Source organism: Scyliorhinus torazame, chromosome 9 (genome assembly GCF_047496885.1).
Source record: "Scyliorhinus torazame isolate Kashiwa2021f chromosome 9, sScyTor2.1, whole genome shotgun sequence".
Classification (NCBI taxonomy): domain Eukaryota; kingdom Metazoa; phylum Chordata; class Chondrichthyes; order Carcharhiniformes; family Scyliorhinidae; genus Scyliorhinus; species Scyliorhinus torazame.
In genome coordinates, this window is record NC_092715.1 from 51,236,608 (window position 1) to 51,260,757 (window position 24,150).

The window sequence follows — 24,150 nt, forward strand, 5'->3', positions numbered from 1 at the left end:
GCACGGATTGAGGTGGAGGAGGTGGTAAAGGGGATTGGGAGCATGCAGGCGGGGAAGGCCCCGGGACCGGATGGGTTCCCGGTGGAATTTTATAGGAAATACATGGACCTACTCGCCCCGCTTTTGACGAGAACCTTTAATGAGGCCAGGGAAAGGGGGAAGTTGCCCCCGACTATGTCGGAGGCGACGATATCGTTACTCTTAAAGAAGGAAAAAGACCCGCTGCAGTGCGGGTCTTACAGGCCTATTTCCCTCCTGAACGTGGATGCTAAGCTCCTGGCCAAGGTGATGGCGACAAGGACAGAGGATTGTGTCCCGGGTGTGGTCCATGAGGATCAAACTGGGTTCGTTAAGGGGAGACAGCTGAACACAAATATACGGAGGCTGCTAGGGGTGATGATGATGCCCCCGCAGGAGGGGGAGGCGGAGATAGTGGTGGCGATGGACGTTGAGAAAGCATTTGACAGAGTGGAGTGGGACTACTTATGGGAAGTGTTGAGGAGATTTGGTTTTGGAGAGGGGTTAATTGGATGGGTGCAGCTGCTATATAGAGCCCCGGTGGCAAGTGTGATCACGAACAGGCTGAGGTGCGACTACTTCCGTCTTTATAGAGGGACAAGACAGGGATGTCCCCTGTCCCCGTTACTGTTTGCATTGGCAATTGAGCCGCTGGCCATAGCACTGAGGGGCTCTAGGAAGTGGAGGGAAGTACTCAGGGGAGGAGAAGAACACCGGGTATCATTATATGCAGATGATCTATTGATGTATGTTGCGGACCCAGTGGAGGGGATGCCTGAGATAATGCGGACACTCAGGGAGTTTGGGGAATTTTCAGGGTACAAACTGAATATGGGGAAGAGTGAGTTGTTCGTGGTGCATCCGGGGGAGCAAAGCAGGGGAATAGATGATTTACCGCTGAGGAGGGTAATAAGAGATTTCCGGTACTTAGGGATCCAGATAGCCAGGAGCTGGGGAACCCTACATAGGCTTAATTTAACACGATTGGTGGAACAGATGGAGAAGGATTTTAAGAGATGGGACATGGTGTCCGTCACTGGTGGGTAGGGTGCAGGCGGTCAAAATGGTAGTCCTCCTGAGATTTCTTTTTGTGTTCCAGTGCCTCCCGGTGATGGTTACGAGGGTTTTTTTCAAAAAAATTGAGAAGAGTGTTATGAGCTTTGTGTGGGCTGGGAAGACCCCGAGAGTGAGGAGGGTTTTTTTGCAGCGTAGCAGGGATAGGGGGGGGACTGGCACTGCCGAGCCTAAGTGAGTACTACTGGGCCGCCAATATCTCAATGGTGAGTAAGTGGATGGGAGAAGAGGAGGGAGTTGCGTGGAAGAGACTGGAAATGGCGTCCTGGGGACATGGGTGGGGGATGGTAGGATGTCAGATATATACAGGGAAATGAGAGACGAGGGGGAGATCATGGTGGATGAGCTGAAGGGAAAATGGGAAGAAGAGCTGGGGGAAGAGATCGAAGAGGGGCTGTGGGCAGATGCCCTACGCAGGGTAAACTCTTCGTCCTCGTGTGCCAGGCTTAGCCTGATACAATTCAAGGTCTTGCACAGGGCGCACATGACTGGAGCAAGGCTCAGTAAATTTTTCGGAATAGAGGATAGGTGCGGGAGATGCGCGAGAAGCCCAGCGAACCACACCCACATGTTTTGGTCATGCTCGGCACTGCATGGGTTCTGGGTGGGGGTGGCAAATGTGCTTTCAAAGGTGGTGGGGGTCTGGGTCGAGCCAAGCTGGGGGTTGGCTATATTCGGGGTTGCAGAAGAGCCGGGAGTGCAGGAGGCGAGAGAGGCTGATGTTTTGGCCTTTGCGTCCCTAGTAGCCCGGCGAAGGATATTGTTAATGTGGAAGGAAGCTAACCCCCCCGGGCGTGGAGGCCTGGATAAACGACATGGCAGGGTTTATAAAACTGGAATGGATAAAGTTCGCACTAAGAGGTTCGGCTCAAGGGTTCACCAGGCGGTGGCAACCGTTCATTGACTATCTCGCAGAACGATAAAGGAACTGGGAAAGTAGCAGCAGCAACCCAAGGGGGGGGGGGGGGAAAAAAGAGTCCTCAGGGGTGTTTTTGTATGGATATTTTTACTTGGATATGTATATTGGCTTGTTTGACTTTATTATTTGGGAGAGTTAATATTTTGTTATGGCAGTTGCCATTTAGTTTATATATTATTTATTTATTTGTTAAAAAACGGTCACTATTATTTATATTGTTTTATTGTTGTAAAAACGGAAAAATCTTTGTACTGTTTTGTTCGGCCGAAAAAAAAATTTGAATAAAATATATATATTTTTTAAAATAAAAAAAACTCTGGCTGATTTTGCGACATCCGAACACATGGAGAATCAGAATATTGTTCCTACCAGTTCCCAGCTCAGATTAGTCAATTGATCTCTGGTGGCCTTCCTGATATACGTGATAGAGGTTTTACAACACAAAGAGACCCTTTGCTCATCGTGTCTGTTCCAGCCATCAAACACCTATCTAATCTAATCCATTTTCCAGGACTTGGCCTGTAGCCTTGTAGGCTATGGCATTTAAAGTGCTCATTTAAATGCTTAAATGTTGTGAGGGTTCCTACCTTTCCCTCCCTCTCAGGCAGTGAGTTCCAGATTCCCACCACCCTCTGGGTGAAAATGTTTTCCCACACATATCCTGCCCTGCCCCTTACCTTAAATTTATTCCCCCTTGTTATGACCACTAAAATTTCCTTCTGATCTTTGTCCTCCTAATTTTGTATGTCTCGATCAGAACCCCCTCAGCCTGCTCATCTCTAAGGAAAACAACACCAGCCTAACCAGCCTCTCTACATGGCTGAAATGCTCCATCACAGGCAACATCCTGGTGAAACGCCCCCTAATCGTGGGCCGAAGGGCCTGTTCTGTGCTGTATTTTCTATGTTCTATGTTCTATGAAACGCCTCTGCACCCTTTCTGGGGCAATCACATTCTACCTATATTGTGGCAACCAGAACTGTACACAGTAATCGAGCTGTGGCATAATGAGTGTTTTGTACAGATCCATAATAACCTCCCTGCTCTTATATTCTATATCTCAGCTAATAAGACCATAAGAAATAGGATCAGGAGTAGGTCATTCATACCTTCCAGCTTGCTCCACCATTTAATAAGATCTAACACTCACTAATTCCACTTTCCTACTTTCTCTCTGTAACCCTTAATTCCCCTCACTGATTGAAAGGGAAGTATCCCAAATGCCTTAACCACCTTATCTACCTGTCCAGCAGCCTTTAGGGATCCATGGACATGCACCCCAAGGTCCCTCTGGTCCTTTGTACTTCGTAGGATCCTATCATCCACTGTGTATTCCCTTGGCTTGTTAGTCCCCCACAAAATGCATTACCCCACACTTTTTATGGTTAAATTCCATTTGTCACTCGTCTGGGCCCTTTGCCCATCTGACCAGCGGATGCCATCCTGTAATAAGTTACAACTTCAGCCACCAATAGGCCAAAGGTTGCCTGGAACTTTGCCAAACAGATAATATAAGTAATTGCTACCAGTAAATGGGAATCATTCATTTTTGGTTTTGTTTTATTATAAAACAATGTGATTAAGTATTAGGGTTATGCTCTACACTCAAGTATCAGTGTTTGTAATCCAGCAGCATTGTAAAACTATCTTTTTAACTCCAAAGCGTCACGAAAAGCAATCATGATTAAAATACATCACTAATCCTCCTTTTAATATACAAACCATATTGTGGGGCAGGAGTGTAGCCAATGTAACACCTTCGTTCTGAAAGTGAGGGAGAAATATAAACTTTGCCAGTTAATCTAACTCTGGGTGGGGTGCAGATGAACAGAGAAATCCAAGGTTCAAACACTCAATTTTCTGAAGTGCAGGTAATTAAAGGTATCAAAAGTGCTTGCACCGATAAAGGCAGAGAACACTGCCGCAGCTTTTCTTTCAGGGAAGTCAGGTAATGCTCCAAAGAGCATGGTCAGTGGCCTTAAAATGAGTCATCTCACACCTCACAAAATGCTGCATAAACAGCTACTTTAAAAGACAGCAGGAAAAGCAAATCTTATCAATGGAGCCAAACACCAAATATGTTCAAAAAGCACAATATTACAGGAGCACTAATAATCGGAAACAAAAACAGAAAATGTTGGAAATACTCAGGAGGTCAGGTAGCATCAGAGCAGAGAAAAACAAAGTAAATGTTTCAAGCCAATGACATTGAGTTCTGACAAAAGGCCATTGGACCCGAAACATTTACTCGGTCTCTCTCCACAGATGCTGCCAGTTACTAAACATATTCCACCATTTTCTGCTGTTACTCCAAACATATTCCTTAGAAATAGAACTTTATATACATATATTTATATTCAGGCAGAAATGCCTGCAAATAGATGGAAAATACATTTTACAGATAAAACCACAGATCTGATAGATATATTTTGAATTGGCATTTTGTACATAACACATAAAAATCAAACTATTTAGTCAGAAAGATTAGCATTTCTTTTATACCTATCAATAAGCTCTCACTTTGAGTAAATTGCTTAATAATGCAAGAAAGAATAGCTTTGAATTTGAGTGAAACTGTGTAATCAACATTAACAGATTTCTGGCTACTTTAGAAATGTAGAAAATAGGCCCTTCGAGCCTGCTCCACCATTTATTATGATCATGTCTCATCATTCAACTCAAAGGCCTAATCCCGCTTTTCCCCCTATATCCTTTGATCCCTTTCGCCTTCAGGGCTATATTTAACTGCTTCTTGAAAACATGCAATGTTTTGGCTCAACTATTTCTGGTGGTAACAAATTCCACAGGTCAACCACTCTCTGGGTGAAGAAATTTGTCCTTATCTCGGTCCTGAAAGGTTACCCCGTATCCTCAGACTGTGAGCTCTGGTTCTGGACACACTCACCATCGGGAACATCCTGTATCTATCCTGTCTAGCCCAGTTAGAATTTTATAGGTTTCTATGATACCCTCCACCCTCACTCTTCTGAACTCCAGCGAATACAATCCTAACCGATTCAATCTCTCCTCATAAGTCAGACCTGCCATCCCAGGAATCTGCCTGGTAAACCTTCGCTGGTAAAACTTAAATCTAGAACAAGAATATCCTTCCGAGATAAGGAAACCTAACCGGCACACAATATTCCAGGTATGGCCTCACCAAGTCCGTGTGTAATTGCGGCAAGACATCCCTGGCTCCTGTACTCGAATCCTCTTGCAGTGAAGGCCAGCATACCATTTGCCTTCTTTACCACCTGTTGTACCTGCATGCTTACTTCAGTAACTGGTGTATGAGGACACCCAGGTCTCGTTGCACATTCCTCTCTCCTAATTTATGGACATTCAGATAATAGTCTGCCTTCCCGTTTTTGCTACCAACGTGGATAACCTCACATTTCTCTTAACGATACTACATCTGACATTCATTTGCCCACTCACTCAATTTGTCCACATCACACTGAAGGATCATAGAATCATAGAATTTACAGTGCATTCGCCTCACAGCTCACCCTCCCACCCAACTTGGTGTCATCTGCAAATTTGGAGATATTACATTTTGTTCCCTCATTTAAATCATTAATATATATTACGAATAGCTGGGGTTCGAGCACCGATCCCTGCAGTACCTCACTAGTCACTGCCTGCCAATTTGAAAAACACCTGTTAATTCCTTCTCTTTGTTTCTTGTCTGCCAACCAGTTTTCTATCCATCTCAATACACTACCCCTAATCCCATGTGCTTTAATTTTACCCACTAAATTCTTATGCGGGACTTTGTCAAAAGCCTTATGAAAGTCCAAATATACCACATCCACTGGCTCCCCCTCGTCAACTCTACAAGTTACATCCTCAAAGAATTCCAGTAGATTTGTCAAGCATGATTTCCTCTTCATAAATCAATGCTGACTCTATCCGATTCTGCCACTTTTTCTAACTGCTCTGCTATAAAATCTGTTGGGACTTTAACCTGGTGTTGTAAGACTTCTTACTGTGCTCACCCCAATCCAACGCCAGCATCTCCACATCATAAAATCTTTGATAATGGATTTGGAATTTTTCCCACTACAGAGGTCAGGCTTACCGGTCTATAATTCCCTGCTTTCTCTCTACATTCCTTTTTATTTATTTTAAAACATTTTTAAAATACCCAATTCTTTTTTTTCCAAAGGGGCAATTTAGTGTGGTCAATTCACCTGCCCTACACATCTTTGGGTGGGTGGGAGTGAGACCCACACAGACACAGGGAGAATGTGGAAACTCCACGTAGACAGTGACCCAGGGCCTGGGTCGACCCGGATCCTTAGCAGTAGTACTAACCACTATGCCGCCCCCTCTACCTCCCTTTTTAACTAATGGAGTTACATTAGCTACATCACAGACTAAGCTTTAAGGTTACCAGAAAATGCTTCTAAACTTTACTAGTCGTTTTGTCTCCTCCTCTGCCATTTTCTTTGATCTGACCAAAACCAAAGGAATTACAAATGAATGAAAAAGCATGTTCCTTACCCTGGAAGGCTCTGTATGACAGGAGGAGTCCCTGCTCTGAGCTGCTGATACACATGCTCTCTCGTTACTTTGCTCTTTCCGTTTTGAAATTGACCCCAGAGTTTCAACTATCGACTTCCTTGTAGCAACAGCTGAAGCAGGTTTTTGCTTCATTCCAGAATTCTCATCACAAGGATTCTTTCCTCCAGGTGTCTGTGTCCGAATGTCCTCAGATCGTTTGGAGGCTTTACTGGACAGTGGACTAGATACTGTTTTCAACTTCATTCTCTTGGTTTCTGCCTGTGAAATATTTTTGTTAAATAGGCACATCACTCAAAATTAAACGGCACTTTAGGCAAAAAAAAAAGCCGTGTGAATTATTTGCCCCAATATTTTCATCCATTCATGTGGAGGTGCATTTCTCCTGACATCATCTAAATTGAACCATATAAAATTATTAAAGGGTTTGGCAGCATAGATGCTGATAAAGTGTTTCCCCTGGCTGGGGAATCTAGAACACAGGGTCACAGACTCAGAATAAGGGGTCAGCTATTCAAGTTTGAGATGAGGGAAAAAATCCCTTCACTCTAAAAATGTGAATCTTTGGAAGTATCTACCCTAGACAGCTGTGGATGCTCAGTCATTAAATATATTCAAGACAGAGATAGATAGATCTTTGGATACTGGAGGAATTAATGGGTAGTGTATGGTGCGAGTGGAGTTGGGGTAGAAAAACAGCCAGTCTTGTTGAATAATATTGCTGCCTCAATGGGCCAAGTAGCCTCCTCCAGCTGTTATTTCTTATGTTCTGAAGAAAATAGAAATGTCAATGAAAGTCACTTTGGACATAATCTTATTTAACTTTGCAATGAAAAGGACTTTATTAATTGTACCTGCAATTTTCAAAGTATTGTCTTGCTAGTATCATTGCCACTTAACCTAATATTGCTTTTCTTTGTAGTTCTCACCAGTGGAGTGGAAAGGCGAGAATAAAACCTTTGCTTGGAATTATGTTTAATTAAAAGAAATCTCTACTTTTCTGTTACACCACAGGACAGCCTGTCATAGTAAAATGATTATATCATAATGAGAAGTTCCACCAGACCCTACACCACATGAGAAAGCACCTTTTCAACAGGTTCCATTGCATTCTCACTCAATGTCTCATTGCTCGCATTATCTGTATTCATTTCATTTTGTTCTGCTTCCACATCTTCAGATATACATGTCAACGCACTGGAATATACAAGAGAATCAAGGATGGTGAGAGGGGTGACAGATTTTCACAATGCAATCCAATTGGCAGCAAGATTTATTGAAAACTGGTGTTACATTGCACTAATTGGATTCAGACCCCAAATATTACAGTTCCTAATCTCAACCACGTCATTGGGATAAGGCAATTCCTTCATGGGGAAAGTAAACCTGGAAGATGATCAAACTCGCTTCCTCGGTTTCTTCCTTGCACGATTCATGGTGCTTTAAGAGCATTACCAGCTAGTTCTCCCACCGGACAACAACTGCACAGTGATCAATAAAAAGGAAACAGCAAGAAGGAAAAGAAATGTAAATCAATATGCATTACTACATTACATTTAATGTTAAAAAAGTGCCAAGTTACATTACAAATAAAAGTATGAAAAATGAGCACCAAGCAAGAAGGGAGATTAGATATGATAACTAAAAGCTTGATGGAACTGTGGAGGAGCAAGGCTTTCACAGGATGGCCTGCAGCCACAGCTGTGGTTAGGCAGGCGGAGCAGGCCTCAAAGTCTGCCTGAAGGAACATCGGCCCCCAGACTGCCGCTAGGTCTTGTCCAGACAGCTGCCTAGGCTGCAAACATTCCAGTCAGCCCTATATCACTAGCCAAAAGTGTCCTCTAAATTCCCTATGGTGGTAATCTTTGGAGTTTCGGAGGAGCCAGGGCTGATGGAGGGGAAGGGGGTCAATGTTGTGGCCTTCGCCTCTGTGATCATCCGGCAAAGGATCCTTTTGAATTGGAGGTTGGATATGCTACCGGGGTGGCTGGGGGATGTGTACAGCTTTCCCCGGCTGGAGAAGATTAAGTTCACTCGGAGGGGGTCAGAAGAGGGCTTTGAAGTGCGGTGGTGCCCGTTCATGACTTTATTTGAAGAGATGTTCGTCACAAGCGGTGCCAGCAAACCAGTACGCAGGTCAGCGATGCCGGATTTTGCTTCCATCCGCCTGCATGCCCACTCTCATCAGGGCGGTATGTGGAAGCCAAAATCCTGCCCGTGGAGTCTGACAACACTGAGGATTATATAAATATAGTTGTTGCTATTGAAGAATAATTCTAGTAACTTGTCCAAGATGTCATTCTTCTTGTGTGCACCAGACAATATTGACAGATTTTTAAGATTGTGGGGTATTCTAGCTGTGCAATTTATGCCCTCATTCAATGTCCAACTGGGATCAAATATATTCCTGGAGGTTTCATCCCATGACCCTATGTTCATGACATTAGTCAGCCATCACATTCATCCTCATGATTTACTGCCTTCCTAGACCAACTGGAAAGCAAAAAGACACATTACCCAGCTGGATAATGCTGGACTGTCAGCCAAACAGCCTATTTTTCCAATTTTCTATAATTTTTATATCTGGTAGAGAAATGTTCAAAGAAAATGACAAAAACATAATTATTTCTTATGTCCCAATGATTTGTCTTCCAGGATGCACACCACAGTGCACTGGAGATTGATCTTCCTGGAGTCTCTCGGTCAATCTGGAGGGTTGGCAACCCTATCCAAGCAAGCAAATCTTTCAGCGAGTGTGTCTGAATAGCACACAGGAGCAGGAGCACGGGGTGATTCATTCCCTTTCACCCAGCGCACTAGAATATTGCTCAAATCTAAGGGCAACTAATTCAACCGAGTCCTAAATTAGGCCTGGGCCAAAGAACTCCATTCCTGACAGGGAAGCTAGTAAGCAACTAAAACATTTGAGGGTTGCTTTCCACTTTTAAGATTTGAACCTTTTACCTGTGCGACAAAGCAGGCAGTTTGGCTAATTAACTACTAAAGTAGAGTTTTAAAACAAGTCCTCTCCATTCAGTAGTAAGAAATAAAAATATTTATCCAGCTTTCTTTTTACCCATTTTCAGTCCGAACTTTTTCAAACAGAGGCACGGACTGTTGAGTCGGCTTCTTTTGATTATTACTCTGTGCAGGATTGACTGCTTCTTTATCATTTCCTTCTATGTTTAGCTCTGATTCACCATCAAACACTGCCGTGCTGTGCAATGGGTTACCTACATTCAAACGCATAAACAAAGGAGAAATGTTAGGATTGTTTTGAGGGAACATCATTAATATTTCCTGCGAGCAATTAAACAGTTTTCAAGGATCATAAATTTAATGCACAGCAGGCCAAGTCAACAAGAATCCTCTTAAAAGATAGATGGTCTCATGAAAAGCAATAAGAATATACTTTATTATTGCAGTGTGCTGAAGATCAGGGAGGGAAATTTGTTAGGCATTAGCATGGAATAATTGTTGATGCAGGATTGGAAGCAGCAACTTTAATACCTACATTTAAAAAGGAATACAAGACTTACTTGATCAACTACAATCCCATTAGTCAAAATCAACACAAACCTCACTGCTTATAAAGTCTCTGGGACAGGATGGCCCATACCCTAGGGTATTAAGGGAAGTGGCAGCAGAGATACCAGATGCATTGGTTATATTTCAGAATTCTCTGGATTCTTGAGGAGTCCCAGTAAATTGGAAACACGCTAATAAACAAACAAAGAACAAAGAAATGTACAGCACAGGAACAGGCCCTTCGGCCCTCCAAGCCCGTGCCGACCATACTGCCCGACTAAACTACAATCTTCTACACTTCCTGGGTCCGTATCCTTCTATTCCCATCCTATTCATATATTTGTCAAGATGCCCCTTAAATGTCCCTATCGTCCCTGCCTCCACTACCTCCTCCGGTAGTGAGTTCCAGGCACCCACTACCCTCTGCGTAAAAAACTTGCCTCGTACATCTACTCTAAACTTTGCCCCTCTCACCTTAAACCTATGCCCCCTAGTAATTGACCCCTCTACCCTGGGGAAAAGCCTATTATGGCCCTATTCAAAAAAGGAGAGAGGCAAAAAGTAGGAAACTATAGACCGGTTAGCTTGACCTGTATGGTGGGGGAGTTGCTGGACTCAATCATTAAGGAGAAGATGACTGAACATTTGGAAAGACAAAGCTCAATCCACCATTGTCAGCATGGTTTTATGAAGGGTAAGTCATGCTTGATAAACTTGCTCGAGTTCTTTGAGGACATAACCAGCGAGGTGGATGATGGGGGAACCTGTGGACGTGGCATGTCTAGACTCCAGAAACCGTTTGACAAGGTGCGGCATAAAAGACTGATCCAGAAAGTGCAATTGCAGGGGATTGGCATAGAGTATGAGATTGGATTGAGGATTGGCTGACTGACAGAAAGCAGAGGGTCAGGATAAATGGGCCCTTCTCTGGCTGACGAACTGTAACTAGTGGGGTGCTGCAGGGGTCAGGCCTCTGGATCTCAACTGCTTACAATCTGTATAAATGATCTGCAAGCAGTGAAGAGTGTAACATAGCAAAATTTGTGAATTATATTAAAAGAGGTGGGAAATCAGGCGTAAAGAGGAGATATAGATAGGCTCGGAGATTAAGCCAAAATTTGGCAGACGGAATTTAATGTGGATAATCCATTTTGGCTGAGAAAATAGAAAGGCAAATGTTCTAAATGGAAACAGATTCAAAATGCGTCTTGGCAGAGGGATCTGGGTGTCTTTGTTCATGAATTGCAGAAAGTCGGTATGCAGGTACAGCATGTAATTAAAAAGGCAAATGGAACGTTCACGTTTATTGCAAAAGTGTACAAGTGTTGCAATTGTACAGTGACTTGGTGAGATCACATCTGGAGTATTGTGTCCAGTTTTGGTTTCTTTATTTGAGGAAGGATGTGGTGGCACTGGAGGCAGTTCAGAGGAGGTTCACCAGATTTATTCCAGGGATGAAAAGGTTGAGGTATGGGGAGAGATTAAAACAGTTTGGCTTATACTTGCTGGAGTTTAGAAGGTTGGGAGGGGATCTGATAGAAGTATATAAAATACTAAAAGGGATTGATAAAGTAAACGTAAACCAAATGTTCCTTCTTGTAGGGAAATCTAGAATGAGAGGTCAAAGATATAGATTGAGAGGCGGTAGATATAGAACTGAGATGAGGAGGAACTACTTCTCACAGACGGTGGTGAATTTGTGGAACTCGTTGCACCATAGCGTGTGGAATCCGAGTCATTAAATGGTTTCAAGGAGTTAGGTATACTTAGGAGTAAAGGGATATGGGGAACAGGTAGGAAGGTGAATTTGAGACTACTTAAACAGATCAACTTTATCACTAGGTTGGGAAACACAAACCAAAATAAACCAATCACATTCCACAAACCTATAAACCTATCAATATTGACAAGCACTGATGGTGGCCCCGAGGAAGGCTGTGGGCCAAACTATCCCATTTTTGTGTTAGAAAGTTTGCATTCAGGACAAAGGGGTTGACAGAATAAACAAGGATGTCTAAAACTGCAAAGTACTGGTGAATGCATTCTGCAAAAATTATAAAATCTTAATAATAATCTTTATTATTGTCACAAATAGGCCTACATTAACACTGCAATGAAGTTACTGTGAAAAGCCCCTAGTCACCACAATCCGGCGCATGTTCAGGTTCAGTGAGGGAGAATTTAGAATGTCCAAGTTACCCAAGAGCGCGCCTTTAATACAATGGCAGCCAGGGCTGAGTTTCAACGTTTGCAAATTAATTTCCACTCATAGGGGCTTTGGGACAGCCACATTTTGTATTGGGAGATAGACAAAGCTAAATAATCTGATATTTCATGCAAACTCAACAGATCTAGACGATTCCTTTCTGTCAAGCACAATACAATATTAAAATCATCAATAAAACCTACCCCCGATTATGGGAGATGTCAGGGCTTCCGCTTTAGATGGTCAAAGTCAAATAAGGGGAGTTCACTCTCAGCTTGATTAATCAGGGAAGATTTTTAATGCCATTTCACTGGGTGGAAACAGGGTTGGAGTGTCTACAAATCATAACTTAAAAATTTACATTCAAATGATACCCGGGCAGCACGGTAGCATAGTGGGCAGCACGGTAGCATAGTAGGCAGTAGTTGCTTCACAGCTCCAGGGTCCCAGGTTCGATTCCCGGCGTGGGTCACTGTCTGTGTGGAGTCTGCACGTTCTCCCCGTGTGTGCGTGGGTTTCCTCCGGGTGCTCCGGTTTCCTCCCAGTCCAAAGATGTGCGGGTTAGGTGGATTGGCCATGCTAAATTGCCCTTAATGTCCAAAAAGGTTAAGTGGGGTTACGGGGATAGGGTGGAAGTGTGGGCTTGGGTAAGGTGCTCTTTCCAAGGGCCGGTGCAGACACGAGGAGCCGAATGGCCTCCTTCAGCACTGTAAATTCTATGGAACAAAAATCTTGAAAGGGGCCCATTGCAGGGTCTATGTGAAACACGCCTGCAGCTGGCATTAGGCTTCTTTATAATGCTAAGCAAATTCTGATGGCATTTGTTTTGGGAAACAACACCTGCACTGGGCAAGAGCAGGCAAGCTGCACAAGGTGCCCAAGGAACCCACCAGTGATGCAGCAATGAGGCTCAGCCTTCAGAAACATACATAAAAAATAGAAGCAGGAGATCATTCGGCCTTTCAAGCTTGCTCTGCCATTCATTATGATCATGGCTGTTCATCAAATTCAATACCCTGATCCCACCTTCCCCCATATCTCTTGATCCCTTTAGCCCAAGAACAATACCTAATTCCTTTTCGAAACCAATGTTTTGGCCTGAGCTACTTTCTGTAGTAGCGAATTCCACAGATTCACCCCTCTCTGGTGAAGAAATTTCTCCTCACCTCAGTCTTAAAAGGTTTACCTATTATCATCAATCTATGACCCCTAGTTCTGGACTCCCAACCACCAGGAACATTCTTTCTGAATCTGCCTGGTCTAATCCTGTTAGAATTTTATAACTCACTGTTCTTAACTCCAATCAAAATAATCCTAACTGTCTTAGTCTCTCCAAATATGACAGTCCCACCATCCCAGGAATCATCCTGGTAAACCGTCGCTGCACTCCCTCCATAGCAAGAACATCCGTCCTCAGATAAGGACATCAAAACTACATAGTACTTCAGGTACAGCCTCACCAATGTCCTATACAATTGCAGTAAAACATCCCTATTCCTATACTCAAATCCTCTCACTATGAAGGCCAACATACCATTTGCCTTCTCTACTGCCTGCTGCACCTGCATGCTTACTTTCAGCGACTGATGCACGAGGAGACCAAGGTCTTGTTGAGTATCCACCTCTCTCAATTTACACCCATTCAAATAATAATGCCTACCTATTTTTGCTACCGAGGTTGATAACCCCACATTTATCCACATTATACTGCATCTGCCATGCATATGCCCACACACTCAGCCTGCCCAAATCAAGCTTAAGCATCTCTGCATCCTCCTCATTGCTCACTCTCCCACCCAACTTTGTACCAAATGCAAATTTGGAGATAATACATTTAGTTCCCTCATCCAAATCATGAATTTATTTTGTGAACAGTTGGGGTCAAAGAACAGTACAGCACAGGAACAGAGTCCCTTCGGCCATCCAAGCCTGTACCGGTCATACCAAACTTTGCCAAAACCCTCAGCACCTCCTTGTGCCGTATCCCTCTATACCCATCCTATCCAGGTGTTAGTCAAGATGACTTTTGAACAACGTTACTGTATCTTCTTCCACAACCTCCCCTGGCAATGCATTCCAGGCACTCACCACCCTCTACGTAAAAAACCTGCCTCGCACATCTCCTCCTTTGCCCACGGACCTTAAACCTATGCTCCCTGGTGACCGACCCCACCACCCTGGGAAAGAGTGCCTGCCCATCCACTTTATCCATGCCCCTCATAATCTTGTAGACAAAGTTCCAAGCACAAGTCCCTGCGGTACCCGACAGGTCACTGCCTGCCAATCGGAAAAATACCCATTTATTTCAACTCTTTGCTTCCTGTCTGCTAACCAGCTTTCAATCCATCTCAAAACACTACCCGCAATCCCATGCTCTTTAATTCTACATAATAATCTGCTATGTGAGACCTTGTCGAAAGCCTTCTGAAAGTCTAAATAAACCACATACACCGGGTCTCCCTGGTCATCTCTACTCGTTATATCCTCAAAGAATTCCAATAGATTTGTCAAGTATGATTCGCTTTCATAAAAATCCACACTGACTTTATCTGACTATACCACTGCTTTCCAAATGCCGAGCTATGAAATCCTTGATAATGGATTCTACCAACTTCCCTACTACCGACATTAGGCTCACTGGTCTATAGTTCTCTGTTTTCTCTCTACCTCCCTTTTTGAATAGCAAGGTTATATTAGCTACCCTCCAATCTGTACAATCCATTCCAGAGTCCAAAGAATTTTGGAAAATGACCACCAACGGATCTACTATTTCTAGGGCCACTTCCTTAAGTACTCTGGGATGAAGATTATCAGACCTTGGAGATATATCCGCCTTCAAATCCATTAATTTCCCCAAAGCCATTTGTCTACTAATACTGGTTTAATAATAATAATCTTTACTAGTGTCACAAGTGGGCTTACATTAATACTGCAATTAAATTACTGTGAAAACTCCCTAGTCGGCATACTCCGGCGACTGTTCGAGTACACGACGGGAGAATTCAGAATGTACAATTCACCGAACAAGCATTTCATTTGGGACTTTGTGGGAGGAAACCAGAGTACCCGGAGGAAACCCACACAGACCCGGGGCAAACGTACAGACTTTGCACAGACAATAGCCCTCACCAGGAATCGAACCCGGATTGAAGGCACTAGTGACAGCGCAGCTCCCGACTGCCCCGGGGTGGTACTCAGGGAATCCGGTAGTAATAGCTTCGTTGAGAATTTCAAGGCAGTTTCAACAGCACTTCGGGTTGGGGGCAGGGTCAAGGGAAATGCTGATTCGGGGGAAACCATAGATTTGAGCCAGGGAAGTGGGATGGCAATTTTCGGAGATGGGAGGAGAAAGGAATTAAGACACTAAAAGATTTATTTCTTGGGGGTCGTTTTGCAGGATTGAAGGAGCTGGGAGCGAAGTATGGGCTGGAGCAGGGGGAAATATTTAGATACATGCAGGTTTGAGACTTTGCCAGAAAGGAGATACAGAGCTTCCCAGTAGAGCCGGCTTCCACACTGCTGGAGGAGGTGCTGACGACTGGGGGACTGGAGAAGGGGGTAGTATCGGCGGTTTACGGGGCTATTTTGGAGGAGGAGAAGGCGCCGCTAGAAGGGATCAAGGCAAACTGGGAGGAAGAGTTGTGAGAGGATATGGAGGAGGGGTTCTGGTGTGAGGTGCTCCAGAGGGTGAATGCCTCCACCTCGTGTGCGAGGTTGGGGCTGATACAGCTGAAGGTGGTGTATAGAGCGCACCTTACAAGGGCGAAGATGAGCTGGCTCTTTGAGAGGGTAGAAGACGCAAGGGTGAACGTTGCAAGGGGGCCCCACAAACCACGTCATTATGTTTTGACCCTGTCCAAAGCTGGAGGATTACTGGAAGGAGGTGTTTAGGGTAATCTCCAAAGTGGTGCATGTGAAACTGGAACCGGGCCCTCGGGAGGCCATATTCAGGGTGTCGGACCAGCCGGGGTTAGAAACGGGTGCGGAGGCAGGTGTTGTAGCCTTCGCCTCGTTGATCGCCTGAAGGCAGATCCTGTTAGGATGGAGATCAACCTCCCCACTCTGTGCCCTGGCGTGGCAGGGGGACCTGCTGGAATTCCTACCGCTTGAAAAGGTCAAATTTGAACTGAGGGGAAGGATGGAGAGGTTCTACAATTCATGGGCATTATTCATTATACACTTGTGAGAATTGGATCACATTGAACATTAGGGGGTTTGGGGGCTGGGAGGGTTGGGGGAGGGGCACTGTATGTGTTAATGGTGACTATGAGCAATTCCGGATTCCTTTTTTGTCATTTGTTTATGTTAACATGCGGGCCAATGTCTGGGGTTTGGTGGGAGGATGGGATCGTTGTTATTGATATGGGGATTGACATTACATTCGTTACTGGTTATTGTTTATTGTTGGATGTAAATTTGGGAGAAAATGTGAAAAAGGAGAATAAAAAATATTTTAAAAAAAAGAATCGGGTCCGTAGTGCTGTGAAAGCAACATTGCTACCTTTTGTTTCAACTCCTCACAACTTCCGGTACATTATTCATGTCTTCCTTTGAGAAGACTGAAGCAAAATCCAAATTTAGTTCCGCAGCCTTTTCTTTGTTCCCCATTATGAACTCCCCCATTTCTGACTGTAACGGGCTACATTTGTTTTTGTCAGTCTTTTTCTCTTTACATATCTACTGAAACTTTTACAGTTAGTTTTTATGTCCCCCACGAGCTTACTTTCATATTGTATTTCCCCCCCCCTTCTTAATCAATCCCTTGGTCTGCCTTTGCTGAATTTTAAACTGTTCCCAATCCTCAGGTCTATTGTTTTATTTTTCTTATAAATTAAGAGTACCCAATTTTTTTTTTCCAATTAAGGGGCAATTTAGCGTAGCCAATCCACCTAACCTGCACATCTTTGCGTTGTGGGGGTGAAACCCACGCAGACATGAGGCGAATGTGCAAACTTCATACGGACAGTGACCCAGAGCTGGGATTTGAACCCAGGTCCTCAGCGCCACAGTGCCACATGCCACCCTTGGTCTATTGCTTTTTCTTGCTAATTTGTATGCCTCTTCTTTGAAGCAAATACCATCGCTAATTTCCCTTGTAAGCCATGGTTTGGCCAGTTCCCTTTCTACTTTTGTGCCAAATTCATTTCATTTCATTTCAAATAGGAATAAACAACTTTTCGTGTTTATCTATTTGTTCCTTGAATGTCTGCCATTGCCTGACCACTATCCTTCCTTTCGGTAATGTTTCCCAGTCCATCATAGCCAACTCATGCCATCATGGTTACCTTTACTGAGATTCAGGACCCTGGCCTCAGAATCACCTAGCAAGAAAAAGCAATAGACCAAGGGCGGCATGTGGCATTGTGGACCTGGGTTCAAATCCCAGCCCTGGGTCACTGTCCGTGTGGAGTTTGCAAATTCTCCCCGTGTCTGCGTGGGTTTCACCCCCATAACCCAAAGATGTACAGGATAGGTGGATTGGCCACGCTAAATTGCCCCTTAATTGGAAAAAATAATTGGGTACTCTAAATTTTTTTAAAAATATATATATATTTTTGGGACACTAAACATTCATGCAGAGGAGAATATTAAATCTAAGGGTAGGCACATTGTGTATAGCATGTGACTTGAAGAATGATCTACTCTCCACCATTAACTCCTTACCATAATCTTCATTTTCTTCATGACTGTCCGGATTTCTAAAAATGCAAGAGAGGTTTGGCGAAGGCTCTGGATGCTTTTGACTTGGCGATTTGGCTCTATTTCTCTGGGCAGGAGTCTTTGTTTTATTTGTTTTACTTCCTCTACCTTTTTTAGATCTCACACCTTTAATAGTCTAATTAAAAGAAAAGTTAAATAAATTCAGAGTTCTTATTGTCAATATAGCAAGAGAGAATTAATTATCAAAACTCAATCATCACAAGCATAGCAGACTTCATGATGTATTTTGGTTTTCTCCTTTCTGCTATCAAACTATACTGCTCCTGAATAACCTAGTGATATCCTCACAATTGTTAATTATTTGATGTGAAGATAGTGGCAAGTAATGGAGCTGGCGGGAGGGGGCAGTCGAGGGAGAGAAATAAAGGGCCAGGAAAGGTAATGGTAGAATTTAATGTCCCCGATGGCTAGTTTGGGTGGGGGAGGCATTAAATCTGACAGGGGATGGTGGGTGGGGACCCTGCCGCCTTCCTGCCCAGTCACCAATTAAGGCCCTTGAGTAAGAAATGAATGCCACTTAAGGGCCTCATCCCACCCACTGCTTGTGTTTTCACGGCAGATGCGGAGGTCATTATGTGGGGAGCAGAACAAGTAAACACATGCAGGATTGCAAGCAGGACCCGGGAACAGGGGCACTTGTTTGAAGGAATTCACTGTCTGATCAAGGGATCCAACAACAGGAAGGAGCAGCCCACCAAGAGCCATTCCCTAGGCCTTGGGTGGCAGCAGCCACTTCCCAGTGGCCCTGCTGCTCAATACATCTACCATTCTCTGATTCCGCCCTGGGGTCCTAGATCCTGGGAAAGATCTACTATTGTCCAGTTAAGTGCCTGAGCGGCACTTTTCTCGGCAGGCCTTCCCTAAAAGAGGCAATGTAGGTCCAGCTCCTATTTCTCACATGCTTATCAAATGCAAAACAGCACAAAAAAAAATAAACAACTTTATAACTAAAGCACCTCAAGTCTTGTGTTTCGGTGCACTGACAAATTAGATCCTTTTGAAGTGGAAGCGCCTTTACTTTTCCTCATTATTGCTTTTCTCAGATGTTTTGCATCAGGTTAAAATCTATGAATAAAGAATAATAAACAGCAAAATTGAGATAGAGTGGAGTCATTCTATACTAATCTTGATGCAGCTTCTCTCAAAACAGAGTATGTTACATGAGATCCAATAAGAAATCATATTTAAATTATTCCAAAAAAGGGCAGCAGTGGCAGTGGTTAGCACTGCTGCCTCAATCCCAACCCCGGGTCACTGTCCGTGTAGAGTTTGCATTCTCCCAGTGTCTGCATGAGTCTCACCCCCACAACGCAAATATGTGCAGGGGGGGGGGGTGGATTGGCCACGCTAAACTGCCCCTTAATTGGAAAAAAAAGAATTGGGTAGCCTAAACTAAAAAAAAAATCCCCAAACAAATTACTCTGAAAAACAGAGGGATGTTCTCTCACACACACACACCACTCATGTAGATATTAAGGTGCAGAGGAACAGAGCACACCATTTTAGGCTCAAGTCAATGAGACTATGGCTGATCTGCAACCTACATTTTGACTCATAACTCTCAATACCTTTGATAAATAATAGTTAACTCATCACAATGTTTAAACTTAACTGATCTAGCATGAATGCTATTTATAGAAGAGCATTTCAACTTTCTACCATCCTTTGTGTGCAGTAATGTTTCTAACTTCACACCTGAAGTAATAATAATAATAATCTTTATAGTGTCACAAGTAGGCTTACATTAACCCAGTGCATGAAGTTACTGTGAAAATCCCTCAGTCGCAACACTCCGGTGCCTGTTCAGGTACACTGAGGGAGAATTCAGCAAGCACGTCTTTCGGGACTTGTGGGAGAAAACCACGCAGACACGGGGAGATTATGCAGACTCTGCACAGACAGTGACCCAAGCGGGAATTGAACCCACGTCCCTGGTGCTATAAAGCAACAGTGCTAACCACTGTGCTGCCATGCTGCCCGGTCCTGGCTCTAATTTTTTTTTGATTTCCCCACCTTATAGAATTCCTGCAGTGCAGAAGGAGGTCATTCAGCCCATCGAGCCTGCACCAACTTTCTGAAAGAGCACCCTATCTAGGCGCACTCCCCCAGCATAATCCCGTAACGCCACTTTATCTGCTCATCTTAATGAAATGAAAATCGCTTACTGTCACAAGAAGGCTTCAATGAAGTTACTGTGAAAAGCCCCTAGCCGCCACATTCCGGCGCCTGTTCGGGGAGGCTGGTAGGGGAATTGAACCGTGCTGCTGGCCTGCCTTGGTCTGCTTTAAAAGCCAGCGATTTAGCCCAGTGTGCTAAACCAGCCCCTGGTTTTGGTCTTTGGACACCAAGGGGCAATTTAGCATGACCGATCCACCTAACCTACACATCTTTGGACTGTGGGAGGAAAGCAGAGCACCCGGAGGAAGCCCTCGCAGACACACGGAGAAAATGCAAAGTCCACACAGTCACGCAAGGCCGGAATTGAACCCGGGTCCCTGGTGTTGAGAGGCAACAGCGCTAACCGCTATGCCACTATTAGTCCTAGACACTTCAACCAAAGTAACAATTTCAAAGAATAGGCATATTAGATTTGAAAAGTTAACTCCTTTTCAGTCCCCACTGATGCTGTCAGGCCTGCCGAGTTTTTCCACACTTTCTGTTTTCATTGCAGATCTCCAGCATTTACAGTATTTTGCTTCTATATTTGAATAGTTTTTCTCTCTCTACGACCCCAATCGTTCCCCTTAACGTCTTGAAAACGTTGACAAAATCACTCCTTAGACTTATAAATTCCAATGATTTATGCAATTTCTCTCCCAGTGTCTGCTCAGGTTTTTCGCCGGGTGCTCAGGTTTCCTCCCACAAGTCCCAAAAGCCGTGCTTGTTAGGTGAATTGGACATTCTGAATTCTGCGTCAGTGTACCCAAATAGGCACCGTAATGTGGCGACTAGGGGGTTTTCACAGTAACTGCATTGCAGTGTAATATAAGCCTACATGTGACATTAATAAAGATTATTATTATTGCAATTTAACCTTCAAGAGTCCAGGATCATTCTGGTAAATAAGTCCAATATATTCTTCCTTAGATGTGCTGCCCAGAACTGATCTCAGTACTCCAGGTGTGGTCTAACCAGGGCCTTTGTATAGATGAAGCATGACTTCTACCTTCTTGTATTTTAGTCCTCTGTATAAAAGCCAGCATTCCATTACCCCTTTTGATTATTTTCTGTACCTGTCCATAGCATTTTAATTCTCCTTGTGCACAGATCTCCAAGTCTATTTGGATACCAAACGTTTCTAGCTTTTTACCATTCAGAAAGTATTCTGGTCTAAGCTTTTAGGTCCAAAGTGGACAATCTCAAATTTGCCTACATTGAAATCCATTTGCCACAGTTTTTTCTATTTATTTAATCTATTAATATCTGCTTGTAATTTTTTTAAAATTAGTTCATGGGACATGGGTGTTACTGGCTGGGTCAGCATTTATTGCCCTAGAAGGGGAAGTTAAGTGCTGTGGAGCCAGAGTCATATGTCGGCCAAACCAGGTAAAGATAGGTTTCCTTCGCTAAAGGACATTAAGTGAACCAGATGGGTTTTTATGTCAATCAACAATGGTTTAATGATCATTAGACTTTCAATTCCAGATTTTTATTCTGCAGTGGCAGGATTTGAACCTGGAACCCCCAAGATACTATGGGTCTCTGGATTACTAGTCCAGTGACAGCACCAATATGCCACTATTAATCGGCAAACTTCCGTATGTGACTTTCTATCCCACCACCTAAACTGTTAATCTGGAGCCTGCGAGTTTCAATTGCCTTGAAGCTCCACTCTGGGACTTGTTGGCCATGGAAGGAGTGCTCACAAAGCTGTTATCAGCCGTCAAAATCCCCATCCCACACTATTCTCCACTTGAGAAGGTAATGTGAGGATATGCAAATAAACAAGACGTTAATAAATACTGTGAATAGTTGAGGCCCCCAACTTGAACCTTGCAGCCATTAGTTCCATTCCGCTAATAGGAGGGTACCTAATCATTATCCCTATTCTCCATAATCTACCATTCATATTAATACACAAACATATAGGCCATTCAGCCCCTCAAGCCCGCTCCACCATTCAATAAGATTGTGCCTGATCCGTTTGTGTTGAGTTCTACATTCCCCATCTAGCCCCAGTAACCTTGCCCAACAAGAATCTATCTATCGCTGCCTTAAAAATATTCAGTAATCCACAACTCTCAGAGAGAACATTTATCTTGTGTCCTATAAGGGTGACCACTAATGTTAAAATAATGCCCCTTCGTTTTGGACTCACCCACAAGAGGAAACATAATTTCTCCATCCACCTGGTCTTCTGCATCAACCCAGCTTCTTCCCCGCTGTTACCAGACTCTTAAACGACCCTCTTATGGACTGACCTCATTAACACTACACCCCTGTATGCTTCACCTGATGCCGGTGTTTATGTAGTTACCTTGTGTTGCCCTATTATGTATTTTCTTTTATTTTCATGTACTTAATGATCTGTTGAGCTGCTCGCAGATAAATACTTTTCACTGTACCTCGGTACACGTGATAATAAATAAAATCAATCAATCAAGACTGTTCAGGACCTTATCTTATCATGAGTGATGACAGTGGCATAGTGGTCTCGTCACTAGCCCTGTAATTCAGAAAGCTAGGGTTTGAATCCCACCATGGCAGATGGTGAAATCTGAATTCAATAAAAATCTGTAATCAGAAATCTAGTGACGACCATGAAACCATTGTTGTAAAAAAACATCTGGTTCACTAATGCCCATTAGAACATAGAACATTACAGCGCAGTACAGGCCCTTCAGCCCTCGATGTTGCGCCGACCTGTGAAACCACTCTAAAGCCCATCTACACTATTCCCTTATCGTCCATAAGTGTATCCAATGACCATTTGAATGCCCTTCGTGTTGGCGAGTCCACTACTGGAAAGGAAAGCAAAGCTGCCATCCTATCCTGTGACTCCATGTCCACAGCAATGTGGGTGACTCTTATCTGCCCTCTTGAAATGGTCTAGGAAGCCACTCAATTGAAGAGTGATTCAAAGGATAGGCAACAAGGGCAATTCAAAAGGATAAACAACAAAAGCTGGCCCAGCCAGTAACGCCCACATCCAATGAATCAAGTCACCCTTCACTCTTCTAAACTCAGTGGAATTTAAACCTTTCCATTTCAATCGATTTTTTAACCAGGTCAATAAATAACTTGCCTTCAATTCCATGGACGTTGATTTTAGCGAACAGACTCCTTTTGGAAATGTATCGGCGCTCTCTCTCCCGCTGGATCTCCACTTTCTTTCTCTCTCTCTCTCTCCCGCTGGATCTCCACTGTCTCTCTCTCTCCCGCTGGATCTCCACTGTCTCTCTCTCTCCCGCTGGATCTCCACTGTCTCTCTCTCTCCCGCTGGATCTCCACTGTCTCTCTCTCTCCCGCTGGATCTCCACTGTCTCTCTCTCCCGCTGGATCTCCGCTGTCTCTCTCTCCCGCTGGATCGCCACTGTCTCTCTCTCCCGCTGGATCGCCACTGTCTCTCTCTCCCGCTGGATCGCCACTGTCTCTCTCTCCCGCTGGATCTCCACTGTCTCTCTCTCCCGCTGGATCGCCACTGTCTCTCTCTCTCCCGCTGGATCTCCACTGTCTCTCTCTCCCGCTAAAAATTCAAACTGTCTGCGCGCGCGCTCCCGGAACGACCATCATACCAGAGCGGGTGGTAACTGTCGGTGAAACACTATTGAGGAACATATTCCAGAATAGTATACATTCTGAGGTATTTTTCGATAAGAAGTCTTTAAAGATTTTACTTCTGTGTTTTAAGCGACTTTGGTACAATCCCCTCCCCCGTACCTACAATGATTGTGAGCGGCAGGCGAATCTGCGCGCGCATCGCTGCCCGGAGCTGGCTGGGTGGAGCCCCCTGTGTCTGGGAGGAGTCAGTGCGTGTGAGAGGCTGCAGCGAAACCCCAAGCTCACTCCATTCACCAACAGCTGGTGATTGGTACATTGAGGGCTGGCAATCCTGGGTGGAGGAGGCACGACGGGAGGTTTCCTTTCCTCTGCTGGGAATGTTTGATGCAGACACTTAAGAGTGAAATATATAAGGGACGGCACGGCACCGAGGACCCGG

At 44.1% G+C, this 24,150-nt stretch overlaps 1 protein-coding gene across 6 annotated transcripts in view; it reads right to left on the bottom strand.

The window, feature by feature from the left end:
* The window catches only part of cenpu (centromere protein U), a 44,996-nt gene extending 21,103 nt beyond the window's left edge, over positions 1–23,893 (bottom strand). For 4 of the 6 annotated variants that reach the window (XR_011949011.1, XR_011949010.1, XM_072515875.1 and 1 more), the window contains exons 1-6: positions 23,236–23,868; positions 18,947–19,055; positions 17,934–18,105; positions 9,612–9,768; positions 7,624–7,732; positions 6,518–6,796 (exon numbers count right to left, since the gene is read on the bottom strand). Coding sequence is in view for 4 of the 6 variants with exons in the window: in XM_072515875.1 (XP_072371976.1) it covers positions 6,518–6,796; positions 7,624–7,732; positions 9,612–9,768; positions 17,934–18,105; positions 18,947–19,018 (789 nt within the window). In the remaining 2 variants the exon portion in view is untranslated. The other 2 variants (XM_072515874.1, XM_072515873.1) reach the window with 2 other exon arrangements.
* Positions 23,894–24,150: the final 257 nt, after the last annotated feature.